At 35.1% G+C, this 16,116-nt stretch overlaps 1 protein-coding gene across 5 annotated transcripts in view; it reads right to left on the reverse strand.

The window, feature by feature from the left end:
* Nucleotides 1-1,323: 1,323 nt before the first annotated feature.
* PALS1 (protein associated with LIN7 1, MAGUK p55 family member) overlaps nucleotides 1,324-16,116 on the reverse strand; it is a 132,995-nt gene continuing 118,202 nt past the window's right edge. For 2 of the 5 annotated variants that reach the window (XM_074236078.1, XM_074236079.1), the window contains exon 15: nucleotides 1,324-5,196. In XM_074236078.1, the coding sequence (XP_074092179.1) occupies nucleotides 5,020-5,196 (177 nt within the window). In that variant the 3' untranslated portion in view covers nucleotides 1,324-5,019. The remainder of the gene's footprint in view (nucleotides 5,197-16,116) is intronic. The other 3 variants (XM_074236081.1, XM_074236082.1, XM_074236080.1) reach the window with 2 other exon arrangements.

Raw genomic sequence — 16,116 nt, forward strand, 5'->3', positions numbered from 1 at the left:
AGTTGTTTTTTACTTTATGTTCTTATTTAAGAGTCTATCTGTTTGAAGAAGATATGGGTGCCATTCATTTCTTCCATCTTAGCAAAATGCAGGTAATTTGTTGCCCCTTGAATCTAAACAGTAAATTAAGGAGGATTTCAAAATGATTCTTTTCCCCTTTCCTGATTCATCAAAAGTGATAAATTCCTTTCTTTGGAGATACTAGTATTTGCAATAAAAAACATGCTTGATTGAACCCTCTTAAAGATGGCACAATAAATGAAAGTAGAATACTCCCAACAAGGATTTATGAAAAAAATTGGTCAAGAAATCCAAGGAGGATCCACAATCCTAGAGGCACTAAAGGGGGGTGAGGGCAGTAATCGGAATGGACCCTGCCTTGCACCACTGGGACAAGGTGCTGGTCATGCATTGTGAGGTCCTTATGGAAGGCAGTATATCACCCAGATCTCATAACACCTAACAAAACTTGATTTCTTAAAGAGGCCCAATATAAGGTTAGAAAAATAAATACAAGAAACGGAGCCAAAGACACTCGAAAAGAATCTTCATCTATAAATAAAGCCTTAAAGAAAATCACATTTCCACAGGCACTACTGGAATTCTGGAAGAATTTTAAAAAGAGAGCCCTAGAGGAAAATAATTGAAAGAAGAGTTTAGGACAGTAAAACTTTACTCAAGTGACAGAATCCTTGAAAATAGACTGGATCAAATATTAATGATTCCAAGAGACAGAAATACAAGAACAAAAAAGACTAGGGGGGAATATCAGAAATATAAGGAAGGTATCTCCTGTCAAAAATAGATGACTGGTAAGACAGGTAAAAGAAAGATATAAGAATCATCAGACTATAAACCTTAATCATTAAAAGTCTCGGTATGGGGTGGCTAGGTGGCACAATGGATAAAGCAATAACCCTGGAGTCAGGAGTACCTGGGTTCAAATCTGGTCTCAGACACTTAATTACCTAGCTGTGTGGCCTTGGGCAAGCCACTTAACCCCATTTGCCTTGCAAAAACCTAAAAAAAAAAAGTTTAGATACCATGTTTTAAAAAAAATGGATAAAAATGAAGTACCCAAAGGTCACCTCAAAAATCAAAAAAACTCCCAGTTCTCTAAAATCCATGAACTTTTAAATAACAGAAAAAAAATAATAGCACTTTTAAGTTTAAGATTAAACATTTTTTATCTTCATAGTCCTGGAAGGTAGGTTAACTTTACAGATTAAGTAACTGATAACTAGTATCTGAGACCAAATGTAATTTTCACATCAGGGAATATATGTTGATTAAATATTAATATTCCAAGAGAGGGGAAATGTTCTTTCAGAACCTTAATGGCTTCATGGCTGCAGTCTACTTTGACCATAAGTTTCTCATTTCTATTTGCTAGCTTGTGTGATAATTCAAATGCTGTCAATGTGGTAGCAAGTCATCAGTTACATTTATCACAGTTGTTCGAGTTTATGATGCTATGATCTCTATAGGAATAATAAATAGCACAGTTGAAAACCTGGATTGGGAAGATAACCAAATTTTCAGGAAAGAGAAAACATTTTGCAATCTTAGAACTTCCTGTCACTGAGAAAGAATTTACCCTGAAAAGGATTACAGAAGAAAGTTGTTTTTAGTTTCCTTCCTTGGATCTCTTAAGTTTAATAGGATGAGGTTTTTGAAGTATGGGCTAATGTTATTAGAACAAAGGACACTACTTTCCTTCACTTTGAAGAAAATAAGAAAAATTTTATTCAAAAGACAACCCCAATAAATCCAATTCCTGGCCTCAGGTGAAAATACAAATGAACAAAGGTTGAAAGTAAGGTGGCCTTCAGTAGTGTATATCAGCTAGAACTTTTAAAATCTACATCAGTGCCTGGTCTTTTAAAATGCAATGAATGAGACTGAATAGACACAAAATCAAACACTCAAGATTATATAGCAAAAATGATTATACATTGATTTTTATTTGAAATCTAGAAATATAATTTTCCATTTTTTTTACATTACAGTGTTGTGCAGTTTATGACATTTCATAAAATACACAGTACAGATAACAGGGTAGAAAAGTGTAGTTAACCACAGGTCTCAGGAGAATTACCTTTGTTAAGGCTAAGTCCCTGGGGTTCATATTTTGAAAACAATTACATTCATATTAATACTTGTTAATGCTAGCCTTAGGGAGGGGAGAAATCCAGATATTAAATTTTCATGGAAAGCAAACCTGGATTGATCATAATTTTCCCTCCTGCTTCAGTCTGAGATTAAGTTATGACCTATTAAACATTCTTTATAGGAAATGTTTCTTACAATAATGTATATAATTGGGATCCAAAATACATTTTTGTCTTAAAAAATAAAGGGTTCACAATTCCCATATAAAGGAATTCATCCATCTACAGCACAAAGAATGGAAATGAAATTTGGACAGGTAAAAATTGTGTAATCAAATGTGCATTCTGATTTGCAGTAAGTATTCTCTCAAACCTGACTAAGGAGAATGAGAAAATCAACATGTTTCAGCAAAAGTTTTCATATCCTTTATGTACTGAAAACAAATAAATGGATGGAGAAAGCATGTGAGGGTGAATACACCTTCCATACTCCTCAAGCACTGCCAATAGTATTTGGTGAGAATAGGGGAGATGGAAACATGAAGACTGAACCAAGCTAGAAAGGTTTTTGTCAGGTATGTCTAAAAGAATACCTACGCTAGTGTAACATGGGAAAGGGTAGAAAGCAGGGGGTGCTCTTTATGAAAAGATTCTATTCATTCAGCTGCGTTCAGCTACATTACACGTACACAGGGATATTAAGGTTCCCTCTACACATGATAAAATTGCAAAGCACCAAAGTCTGACTTAAAATGCATGGTATGAATTCAGATATCCTTTTAATCCTCAGAGAATGAACCATCAAAATGTTAATGCAGACTTAACATATAGTTGTAGTAAAGCAGACTATATAATCTCCACCTTTGATTCCTGAGAACAAAGTAAAATTGTAGAAATTTGGTAAGCTAAGTGAAAAATAAAAATCCTTGATTTGTGACCTCAAATTCAATGAATGCTTTTTCATGCCAACTCCTTAAATTGGAGTATATCAGATTTGATGAGAAAAGGACTTCTCATACAACTTCTTAACAAGAGAAGTATTAAATCCATACTAAGGAAAAATATTTTAAAAAATTATTTACATGCATCATACCTTTGCAGTCAACTTAGGGGCTCTTCAAATTTGAACCAAAAAAACTAAAGCAATGTAGACTACCCAGAGTTTTTCTATTACAGGAAATGTATAGCAAAGAGAAAAACTGAGTGTACACACAAGGACAATGTGACAAACCATTAAAATCATAAAAGCTTATGTTAAATTAAGCTACATGTCAACTTCATTCCAGTGTTTAGTTTTGGGAACGAGGAAATATTGCAGCTAAAGTTATTAAAAAGGAAAATTAACATTCACATTTTATTTTTGTCCCCTCTCTCCTTAACTCTTCATTTGAATCACATATTACCTCCTACAGAAAGAACTAAAAACTACCTTTCTGTGCCAATGGTAGTGTTATAGAGATGGACAGCTACAGAGCAAGCCTTAAGACTAAAATATACCAACTCCAAATGTAGCTTGCAGTGACATTCTGGTCTTAAGCAGATCCTGCTAGGATGAAATTCATATTTCTGTACATTTAATAATTTTTCCAATGCCGTTTTCCTAAAGTGCTATCAAATGACTTTCAGGTCTTCCTTTCCTTCTGATCTCAAAGTCAACTTTTACAGTATTTCACCAGGATTTACCTAATTTTACTCCAATACTGAGTAAGTGGATGAAAATCATTGCCTGATCTATTAAATATTAATTTACAGTATAGCAGCTATATTCAGCAATCATAGTTCCAGTTTATTACCCATTATAGTCATAAGAAATTCTATGCTCATATATTAAAAAATAAGACATCTAGTATTCAGTATCCTCATTTTTCTAAAAAAATAGTTACTTGCATTGAGGAAGAAACTCATTTTATTTTAAAAAAAATCACATTTCATGTGAACATCTTCCATAATAATGTAACTTATTTCTTCTGTTGTGCTACAGATCAAAGGAAGGAAGAAGTTCTCAAATCAGTTGGAATATAATTTAAAGGGAAAAGAGGTGCATAAAATATTCACACTTTAAAAGACCAACCATATGGTGTCTTTCATTGGACCCAAGGTTGCTGAATGTGAAATTAAGTTTAATGTACAAAGTTTGTTCTGAAAAGATGGAAGTTTGAAATATTTACATTATAAACATTAGCCAAATTATTCAGTGCTGTCAAAATGGAATCTAGTTTATGATAAAATATAATATGCTTAAGAATGGATTCAAACCTAACAGAGGAACCAAACCAAAATAATATATTTTTTTAATAAAAAATAAAATTAAATCAGTGTATTTTTGCCTATTTTTTTTTCCCCTTAAGAAAGCACTTCTGAGGACTAAAACCAGCTTTTTGGGCAAATGATGTCCTGCCCTGTAGTTGAGAAGCATATTCTGAAATGACAAGATTCCACAAGGTGAATTCTTAAAAGTGTTAAATAACATCAATATTTATAACTATGTGACATGGAGTGTATTATATGTGCATATATATACTATATATATATATATATATAATATAGGTAGATATATACACATACATACATACAGTATACACATGTACTACACTATAGATACGTGTATAGAAAACAGATTTAGTTATTAAGTAAAAACAGGGTTCAAAGATTTTCATGATTAAAATTGTTTTGTTTGAAGCTTAACATTTATCATCCAAAAATGAATAAGGAAACTTTAGAACAATATAGATGAAGAACTCTATTCACAAACAGCTTTCTCCCAATCATGTTAATGTTAAGATATAAAAAAGAGGTATGAAGATACTGTTGGCCACCTAATACTCAAATCTCATTAAAGTATGGAGGCAATTTTCCTTGTTGGCAGTTTGCCAGAGAAAGTACAATCATGCTATGGAATGATTTTTTTTCACCTTAGCCAAGTGGATGGTACCCACTGAGGTTCAGTATCAAGTTTGTTAATTAATCGAAGCAACTCCTGATAAGCCTTATCAAGATCTGAATTCACAATCGCAGTGTCAAAGTAGTGGCCATTGTTCTGCTCCATCTCCCTAGTCTTCTCAATGATGTCTCTCAATTCTTCTGGCTGAAATTAGAAAATAAAAACATTGATATCTCATACATAGGTCCCTGAAAAGTAGAATGCATACAACAGTAAAAGATTTCTTGCCACATTTGCACAAGAACAATGGTTTATAAGCAATAACTTGATCTATACAGATCATTCTTTTTCTCAAGTCCTCATTCTTCTTGACCTCTCACTGGCATGTGTTAATTGAACACTTGTCTTGAAACTCTTGCTCTGATTCTATAATCTCTGTTTATATTCTATTTTTTCCTCTCTCATCTCAACTATTACTATAAACATTTCCCCAAAGTTCAGTCATCAGTTTTTGTGGAAAAGACAAATACTATGTTAAGTTCTGGACTTAGTGCAGTGGAAGGACCCAGTGGTCTTTAGTGTGCAGTGACAGGTTGGTGACGGGTGAAAAATACTAGGGGTTCTTAGTATTCAGCAGAAGGGTAGAAGCCACTGCCTGTGGAATTGGAGGGCACAGTGACAGGGAAGATGGGAATACCTGGACATTTTCCAATTTGATGAATGATTGTATATGAGAATTCCTTGTTTATCAAAGAGTAAGGAACCATTTGTCTAGCAGTCAAAGATTGGGGCTGATAACCTTTTGGGAAGAGGAGACCCTGGTGGAATATGGATGGGCTGAAAGTAGTTACAGCAATTAGGACAGTCTATAAATCTGGCTACCTCCACTCTCTAAGGCCAAGTGAGGTCTTGCAGTTTTGACTCTACATATCACCCCTCAGAAAAAATGATCTACTCTCACAACTTCCACATATCATTTATATGCTAATTTCCAAATTAAATGTCTTCACTATTGAGATGTGTATTTCCAAATGTGACTGACTATAGGATATCCTGGTTATTACCTCTAACTCAGCAAATTCAAAAATGAATCTGAGTACCTCTCTCCTCCAAAAGAGTACTCCAGAATAACTTGAACTTTATACCAATAGCATACACGATTTTTTCTCAGCCAACCTCAGAATCATCCTTCAATCCTCCTTTTCAATCCCACTAGCTCCCAGGGTTGCTGTGAGGAGCAAATAATTAGCATATGAAAAGTGCTTTGCAAATTTAAGGATCATATAAATGCTAGCTATTTTCACAGGAATCTGCCTAATGTTTATGGTTTTTATACACACATACACACACACACACACACACACACACACATACACACACACACGAGCCAAGACAACTGTTATGTTACCTTATTTCTCTGTATCTGTGCCTGGCACAAAATTAAATTGATTTATCATTTGAACTTACAGCAGAAAGAACACAGACTATGGAGTGGATTAATATTTTCTGATATTCCTCTGCCAAAAAAGCCAGAAATCAAAGGGTGATGCCTGATTCTACAATATCACCATTATGTGGTAGATAATCCAGCTAATTTAAAGGCTTCTAAAACTTCCATTTATGTCTACTTATACATTCCAGCTACTGATTTTAATTCTTGCTTTCCAAAACTAGTCCTCCACTGAAGAATTCCAATTAGGAATAAAAATATACTTCTCAAAAATTAAGTGACTCCATTCTCCCTTCACCTGGAATGCTATTCTAGTCAGTACCTTCCCTTTTTGTGCCATTCTCAGTTATAAAATTGTTTCAGAATATGCAAAAAGGATAACAATATTAGTTCAATTGAATATAATTTTCTGCTATCAGATTTTAACTCAAAAGCATTTTACATCTTTGGGCTTCAATTTTCTTATTGTAAAAATGAAGGATTTAGAATAAATGATTTACAGGACTGTTTTCTGTCCCAAAATTCAATTTTAAATACTTACTATATACAAATATACAATATTCCAAAAGATAGGACAATGTTGTTTGCAAAATAATGTAATTCCATCCCTAAAAATAATACACAATTTAATAACAATGTGTTTTATGAAAATCTAAATACATTTTCTTGAGAAGCAAAGTCACAAGATTTTTTTAAACAAAATTTACAAAAGTTAACCTATCAGTTTATATGGTTGACTTAAAATGCTGATATTATTAGGCTAATCTTTTAGCATAGTGATTAAAAGGGGCCTAGCAATAAAGGAGGCAGGCAGAACAGAATTTTCCTCTTGACAGGACACCAACATCTAAAAAAGAAATCAAAATGGACATAGTTCATCTTTGTCATCACCTTTATTCTTCCTTCTAACCAAAGTGTCCCAACCCCAGTGAATAAACCTTTATTAAATATTTACTATGTGTTTGTCCTTTATTCTTGAAAGGGGACCATGACATCAGGAGAAAGGGAGCTAAGATACAAATCAGGTGAAAATAGCCCTTGACCTAAAGGAACAACCTTTTATAATGAGGGAGACAACATTTAAAACTCCAGATACTTACTTTCTCTTAGCGACAAAAGATTTTCTTCCCAAAGGAAGATTTAGATGATAAGATTTGAATTCTAGGGAAGTCTGCCCTTGGCACCAGATTCTCAAAATTCTGACTTTCTATACCCCCCCCATTTCTATTTTCTAGCCCTTAAATCCTTAATATTTTCTCCAAAGGTTCTCGGGGGTAGGAGTGGAGGCTGTCTATGTTTAATGGTTATTGTGTGCATCTTTAAGTCAGAAATTGGTAATTCAGGAGCTGGCTAAATTTTCCCAGCGCTAAAGTTTTTAAAAACAGTATAGAATTAAATGGTGAATAGAACATATAAATTAAAAATAAAAACTTTATTCAAAATAGCCCAAAGTCAGGCAGCTAGGTGGCGCAGTGGATACAGCACTGGCCCTGGAGTCAGGAGTACCTGGGTTCAAATCCAGTCTGAGACACTAAATAATTACCTAGCTGTGTGGCCTTGGGCAAACCACTTAACACCATTTGCCTTGCCAAAACCTAAAACAAAACAAAACAAAACAAAAAATAGCCCAAAGTTCTCCTACTGGTGTCCTGATGAAAAAACTGTAACAACCTCAATAACAACAAAACAGGTACCAAATTCAACCTCTTTAAATACATACAGAGATTTAAAGAGACTGTCCTATGATTTGTAGGAAATGAGATAAGATAGCAATGGACCAAGCCTTCTTTGAATTCCAGAAATAACTTAAAAAGTCCTCAAATCCAGTGAAGCACCATTTTAAGCCAATATTTATGTGCACATAATACCCTTTATAAGTCCTTCTGAGATATCCCATCATGTTGTAAAGTACTTACTTAAATATATCTGTTGATTATATATTCTATGGGAGATCTTATTAATTTGCACTTAATGTGAATTGTGCGACTATGTGTACATTTCCCAAGGATCAATCAAACTATGATCCAGAACCAGAAAATTGGTAATTAGGTAGTGAATTTTTGCTAGGCAAGGTAGTTATGAAAAATGGAAGAATGTACTTCAATTAAATCATGGGTCTACTAACAAGATTTGGTGCTGCATAAAAATACATTAAGTATAGGAGTTGGAGCCAAGTTGGATGAAAGGCAGCCACTCAGTTGAACTCCACCTACATTCTCCTTCAAACAACTTTAAAATAACTCTTCAGAACTCTGTGATGAGCAGAGAGCAACAGTACCTGTCCTGGGCCCTGGAAGGTGCTTCACCAGCAGCAGCACTGGGAAACCTCAGCCCAGAAAGGGGTCAAACAAATGGTCAGAAATAGGTAAGAGAGGACCCTTTGCTAGCACTGGCTGCAACTGGCACCTCTTGGCAATGTGAAGTTTTGGGTCTTGGTTCCAAGACAGGGAGTAGCATTTGTGGTCAGTCACAAGGGAGCAAGAGGCCTGGTCAAGGTTCTAAGACAAAAAAGACACACTAATAACTTGTAACCACAAAGGACTGGGTAAAGACCAAAGTGCAGACCAAGAGAGTAGTCACCATACCTCTCTCTAGTTCAACCCACTTGGAAGCACCAAAAACTTGCAAGTTCCCTAGAACCAGCTTTGAAAATAATAGCAAAAAAGCCCCCCAAAACCCTGAAGTTTTGGACAGTGACCCCATCCTGAGATGAGTCTAATTTCAACATAATGTTCAAAGTGAAGAAATAGGCTAATAAACTGAGAAAGAAGGAAAAAAGGAAGGAAAACAGAAAGGAAAGGAAGACAGGAAGGAAGGAAAGAAGGGAAAGAAAGAAAAAAAGGAAGAAAGAAAAGAAAGATCTTGATTCTCCAAAAGCTGCTATTTAAAGTCAGGAAACAAGAGATTACAGGGAAAACCAATACAAACTCAATGAAGAAAGCAATGTGACAGCAGCTGTTTATCAGAGCTTCTAAGAAAAATGCTACTTAGACTGAAGACCAACAAGAATTCCTGGAAGAGGTAAGAGGAAAAAAATGGACAAAGAAATGAGAATGATAAAAGAAAATTGCCTTGATATGTTGGATCCAGAGGCTAAAATAGACACTGAAGGAATCCATTAATCACTTATTGAAAGACATTCCAAACCAGGGCAGCTAGGTAGTACAGTAGATAAGAGCACTGCCCCTGGAGTCAGGAGGACCCAAGTTCAAATCTGACCTCAGACACTTAATATAATTATCTAGCTGTGTGATCCACTGCCTTGCAAAAACCAAAAAGACATCCCAAAATGAAAACTCCCCAGAATATTGTAGGAAGTTGCAGAATTCAAGCAGCTGGAAAGAAACCATTCAAACACTGTTGAGCCAGTCAGATCATTTATGGGCTTAGGAGTAGAGGATTTATGTTATTCTAGATGCAAAGGTAATAGATTTCAATGAAAAAAATCACTTAACAGAAAAAGTGAATCTAATTCCCCCTTCAGGGTAAAAATGGGAGTTTAAGGAAATAGAGAATTTTCAAACTTTCTTGGGGAAAAAAAAGAGCTGAACAGAAAATTTGATATTTAGCCCAAGACTCAAGAGAAGTGTAAAAAGATAAAATTAAAAGAGTAATCATGAGGGACTCAATAAAGTTAGGCTGTTTACCTTCCTTATGAGAAGATGATTGAATGATGAAGATTATCATGTTAAATTCTAACTTTCAAAGAGGTCAGGAGTGAGTCAATTAAGTTGGGATGATCTCTTAAAAAAATGAAAGGATGAAAAAGAAGGATGCATGGGAAAAGGGAAAGGTAGAATGAGGAAAATTATCTCACATAAAAGATATTTAAGGAAAAACTTTTATAGAAGAGGTGGGGTTGGGGAGTGATAGGCAATGTTTAAACTTCATTCTCATTGGAATTGATTTAGAGGGAAGAATATACATATTCATGAACACACAACACAGGCTTTGAGTAATGACCTTTCAGGCCATAAGACTGTTTCTCTTGGGGCAGTGAATAGAACACCAGCCCTGGAATTAGGGGGACTCAAGTTCAAAACTGACCTTGGACATGTAATCATCACCTAGCTATGTGACCTTGAGCACTCTTAACCCCATTGCCTTAAATAAAACTTTTTTAAAAGATTCTCTTGTTTGATGAACAGAGGCAGAGCCTGGTCCAATCCTTTTAGAATACCTTCTAGATAGTCCTTATTTCTTTATTCTATCTGGACACTAGAAGTGTGGATATGAACATAAGCATCAGATTTAGCATGCAGGAATTGCTATTAACTGTGTTCTTAGAACTAATTATTTCAGAAGAACCTAAGTTTAGCTCAAAGGTATCAGTTTAGCTATATAGAAATAGAAATGTTTTTTAAAAGATGAAAAACCTTTCACCTGTCCCTCCTCAAAAGTGTGTATCTGACTTCCCCCCTCATCTTTCCTCCTTCTACTCCATTTCAAAAGCTTTTTCTTGCCTCTTTTATATCAAATATGTCTTAGCCCATTCTACCTCTCCTTTCCCTTTCTCCCAGTACATTCCTTTTTTGCCCAGTGATTCCATCCTTACACCTTCATATTTAGCTCCCTCCTGTGCCTTGGTTATATATACTCCTTCTAACTTCCAAGCCCTACAAGCCCTTAATGCAGATGCTGCTAAATCTTGTGTTATCCTGACTGTAGCTCTAAGATATTTGAATTGTTTCTTTCTGGCTTCTTGTAATACTTGTTCTGGAATTTGGCTATAATATTCCTGGGAGTTTTTATTTTGGGATCTCTTTCAGGATTCCCTCTGCTTCTAGGATATCAGAGTAATTATCCTAGAGAATTTCTTTAAAAATGAAATCTAGACTCTTTTAAGTGGTCATAATTAAAGTGGACCAATAATTTTTTAAATTATCTCTCTTGGATCTATTTTCCAGGTCTCTTGTTTTTCCAATGAGATATTTCATATTTTCTTCAAGTTTATTATTCTTCTGGTTTTGTTTTTCTTTTTATTTGATTTCTCACAAAGTCATCAGCTTCCCTTAGCATCATTCTACATTTGTGGGAGTTATTTTCTTCAGAGAGCTTTATAATCTCCTTTTCCATCTGGTCAATCCTGCTTTGTTAAGACATTCTTCTCATTGATCTTTGAACTGTTTTTTTCCACATGACTAAACTGGTTTATAACGTGTTATTTTCTTTGGTATTTTTATGGTGTCTTTTCACCGAGCTGATGACTTGGTTTTCATGATTTTCCTGCATCATTCTTATTTCTCTTCCCAATCTTTCCACTACTTCCCTTACTTAGTTTCCAAAATGTTTTTTGAGCTTTTTTTGAGCCTGAGACAGTATGGTAGTATGGCAGCATGGGGCTCCAGACTGTGCCCTTGATCTGAATATGAGCAAAGAAACAAGAGTCCTGCCCCAGGGATAGTGGAGACTTGTACAATCTCCTCTGACCTTCCTTACCGTCCATGGGCTAAGCATTCTGGAAGCAACTGCTGGATGGCTCTACAGGTTGCCAGGATAGAACTGTGTTGAGGCCTGGCAGGCTTGGGCTCTGCACTCACTCTGGTGTGGCAGTTTTCCTGCTGACCTTCCAAGTTATCCTTGGCAATCCCTTGACTGACTGAGAGGTCTGGAAACCATCCCTGCTGCCACAGACTCAAGCACCCCCGGGACCCAGGCACCCCATGGGCTATTCCTGTAAGGCTGGAGCTGGTTTGCTAATATGTAGTGCAGTCCAGGCCATGCTGTGGCCCTTTCCAACCCCAGTGGAACAGATCCTTCCTGAAGATCTTCCAATTTGTCTCGGGTTGGGAAATGGTGATAATTTTAAGGCATTTGAAATGATCTGGGCATCTGGAATCTCTGTCTCCTGTCTGTCAGTTTGGTTCTATTCCCCCAATTTTTTCTTTTATTGATATACACATTTAGAGACATAAATTTTCCCCAAAGTACTGCTCTAGCAGCATACTACAAATTTTGTAATGTTGACTCATTGGCTGTCATTCCCTTTGATTAAATTACTGGCTATTTCTAGGATTTGTTCTTTAACTTGCTCATTCTTTAGGATTATATTTTTTGCTTCCCAATTAATTTTTAGTCTATGCTTCTAGAGCTCTTTACTAAATGTGATTTTTTAAATTACATCGTGGGGAGGCTAGGTGGCACAGTGGATAGAGCACCGGCTCTGGAGTCAGGAGTACCTGAGTTCAAATCCGGCCTCAGACACTTAATTAATTACCTAGCTGTATGGGCCTTGGGCAAGTCACTTAACCCCCATTGCCTTGCAAAAACATAAAAAAATAAAAAAATAAAAAAATTACATTATGGTCTGAAAAGAGCATTTAATGTTTTGGCTTTTTTGCATTTGGTTGCTAAGTGTTTGTGCCCTAATACATGGTCAATTTTGTGATGATACCATATACAGCTAAGAAAAGGGTATATTCCTATTAGCATTCAGTTTTTGATCAAATTTTTCTTATCTAACTTTTCCAGTTAATTTCTATTAATCTCCTTAACTTATTTCTTATTGTATGGTTAGAATTATATAATTCTGAGAGGAGCAGGTTGCAGTCTGCCATTAGTATAGTTTTACTGACTATTTCTTCCTGTAAATTCATTTAATTTTTCCTTTAAGAATTTAGATATTATGCCATTTGGTGCATATTATAAGCATAATATATATGTAACTTCATTGTTTGCAGTACATTTTAGCAAGATGCAGTCTCCTTCCTTCTCTCCTTTAATTAAATCTATTTTTGCTTTTGCTCTGATATTGATTGCCCTCCTACTATTCTTATTTAATTTTGAAAATAAAATTTTAGGTCTTTAGAATTCTTTAGGAATTCTTGTTGGGTTTGTGTCCAATTTTTCTTTGTGGCCTTACTTGTAGCTATTTGACTTCATTGTCCTTTTAAGTTTATATACTGATCTTCCCTGTTACCACAGTAACTTTTTATGGTAAAGTACTTTTTGTTGTTTCCTCATTTCCTATGCTATTTCTTGTTTTTGAACATTATTCCAAAGTACAACTGTTCCTGGTGTGGGCAAGAATAGATTGTTTCAAGATTCTTTTAATGCTTTAGTGAACTAGATCATGGAGTTCAAAGCTTTTGGAGTTACAAGAAAGTCATTGTTCTTTTGATCTGCACACTAGAGCCTTACTGATCCCTAAGCAAGTGATACTGCTACTCAAGGTCTAGAAATAATACTGTTCCTATGGGCCTAGAAATGATATTGTTCCTCAGGGTGTCTGATCCCTGATTCTTTGAGCCATGTCCCAGAAGTGGGTATTGGCAATGAATCTGACTATTGATATTTGGTCCTCTGTCCAATGCTTAGCAGAACATCTAATCTCTCTCTCTCTGACCAGATGCCATTGTCCTTTACCTTACAATGCTTTGAAAGCTTCCAAAGTTGCTATTGCTTCTGTTACCATCCAGTGCCATTACACATGGGCTCAGAGTCAGCCTCTACCACACAGAATCATGGGTACTATTTGTGGATTCTTCACTGCCTCAATGAGTTAAAGTTCAATCCCACTATAATAGACTGCTAAAATGGATAGAAGGTAGTGGTTTGATTCTGTGAGATTTATGGAACAGTCTCAGCTACATTATCAATGCCTCAGCTTCAGCACAGAAACTGCTGACCCATGCTATTCATTAACCATACCACTCATTTCAAGGTCAGAAAACTCAGTCATGGGTAAAATGAGCAGGTGCCAAATGAGCCTGCCAAAGTGTTTGAGCAGACTAAGAGATATTAAATGGCAGGCTGCTTAAAGTGCTTAACTGAATAATATTTCCTAGACTTTCTCTACTGTGCCCCAGTTCTTCACTCTGAGATTCATTACAGGTCTAGAATGTTGACTTTAGAACTACCCTTTGGTCCTCAGGACTATCCCTCTGATTGGATGACTGCTTAGACTATCCATTTAATGAGTGCCTAGACGAGCCATGTCTCATTCCTCTGAAGGTTATCTTCAAAGTCTTTTTCTATCATAGCTTTCAGCAGGGTACCTTTGTCTTTCCTTATTTATCTTTCTACTTCTTTATGTTTTGTCTTCCCCCTTCAGCATTTAAGGTCCTGGATAGTAAAGACTATATTTTTACTTATATAAGAAATTCCCAGTGCTTAGCACAGATAATATTCAATAAATGAATGCTACTCTTGACTGAACAAGCTGAATTATCCTGTGAGAAGTAGAATCTTCTCTCCGTTTCTTCCAAAATGTCATATAACAATGTTTTCTATTTGAAAATTAAAGGACAAGGGCAGCTAGGTGGTCCAGTGGATAGTGGTCCTGGAACTGGGAGGACCAGAGTTCAAATCTGTCTTCAGACACATAATACTCACTTAGCTAGGGGACCCTGGGTACTTAAATCCATTGCCTTGCCAAAAAAAAAAAGTATAGGACATTACCATTATTATTTGTTTGAGATCACTGCTGGTGATAAGAAATGAATAGTGGATCACTCACAATTAATATGTCAAAAAGCATTTGAAATCAATAAAAAGGGGATGCAAAAAACACATAAAGATTGAGTACTCCTGAACTTCTATGAATTCTAGAATGTGATCCAAAATTCCCTAGAAAAAAATTTTCCCTTGCAAAGCAATTATACAAAAAGAATTTGAAATTCGGGTTAAGAGGCACCTAAGGAGATGAAGCTGAAGCATCTGGTGAACCAGCCAGTCAATTTTGTCTGCATTACTCTAAAATGTGTTAAACAGGCTATTTTATAATCTATATCCCACAAATAATCTTTGATAACTATGAGAGGTTTATGTTACCTTCAATCTGAATTTCAATATTTCGTATTCAATATTTTCTCTAAAAAGTAGAGATAGCAAATATGAGGAGTGATGTATTTTAATGTAGCATAACTAATATTGGAATATGAAAATTTTCTCTGAAAAGAAAACATGATTACATAAGACCAATATTAAAACACTTTCCATGTATAAGCAAAGAAAAATGCTTACATATTGGCTTGGGAGGGCAGGGGACACTGAAAGGAGATAATTGATTTCTACTCACAGATGTGGTAATTATATGTACTTTAGTATTACAGAACTCGTGCTCGTGATTAAAACAGATATCCTATAGTTATTTGATGTCACACCATGTGTTGCTGTGGAATACACAATCTAATGTGTATGACTACTTGTAAAATCATTCTAAAGAGAAAACTTTTAACCCAATTAATTCATTCTGAAAGGCAGAAATTCATTCCATTATAAGTTACCTGCTGTTTTGCTTTCATCATTGCTTTCATTATTCTTCTTACACATATTTTATTTATCTATAAAATTGTTTAGTTAATCTAACAAATATACAAGTAAAAATTGTATAAGAATGAATCAATTGATATACTTGTCACTAAAGACAAAACTCTTTAAAATGTTATTTTTTACTTGACAAACCTATGTTATATAACAGTTAATAGAAAAAAATTGATCTATTTCTTTAATGTCTTATGAAATTCTCATGAATGATTGAAGAATAATTAAGAAAATATAATATTGATATTGTATAAGTAAAGTATAAGTTTTATGAATAGACTGGTCCAGTTTCCACTTGTAACCTCCCAAAAGTTGGATGATCTACTATCAAATGCTATCTTAAATAAAGAACTGAGTGCTTGATATATCATTTCATACCTCTTGCATTTCAGAGTTGCTGATCCTTGAAG

The sequence above is a fragment of the Macrotis lagotis genome, chromosome 4 (genome assembly GCF_037893015.1).
Source record: "Macrotis lagotis isolate mMagLag1 chromosome 4, bilby.v1.9.chrom.fasta, whole genome shotgun sequence".
In the NCBI taxonomy this organism is placed as follows: Eukaryota; Metazoa; Chordata; class Mammalia; order Peramelemorphia; family Peramelidae; genus Macrotis; species Macrotis lagotis.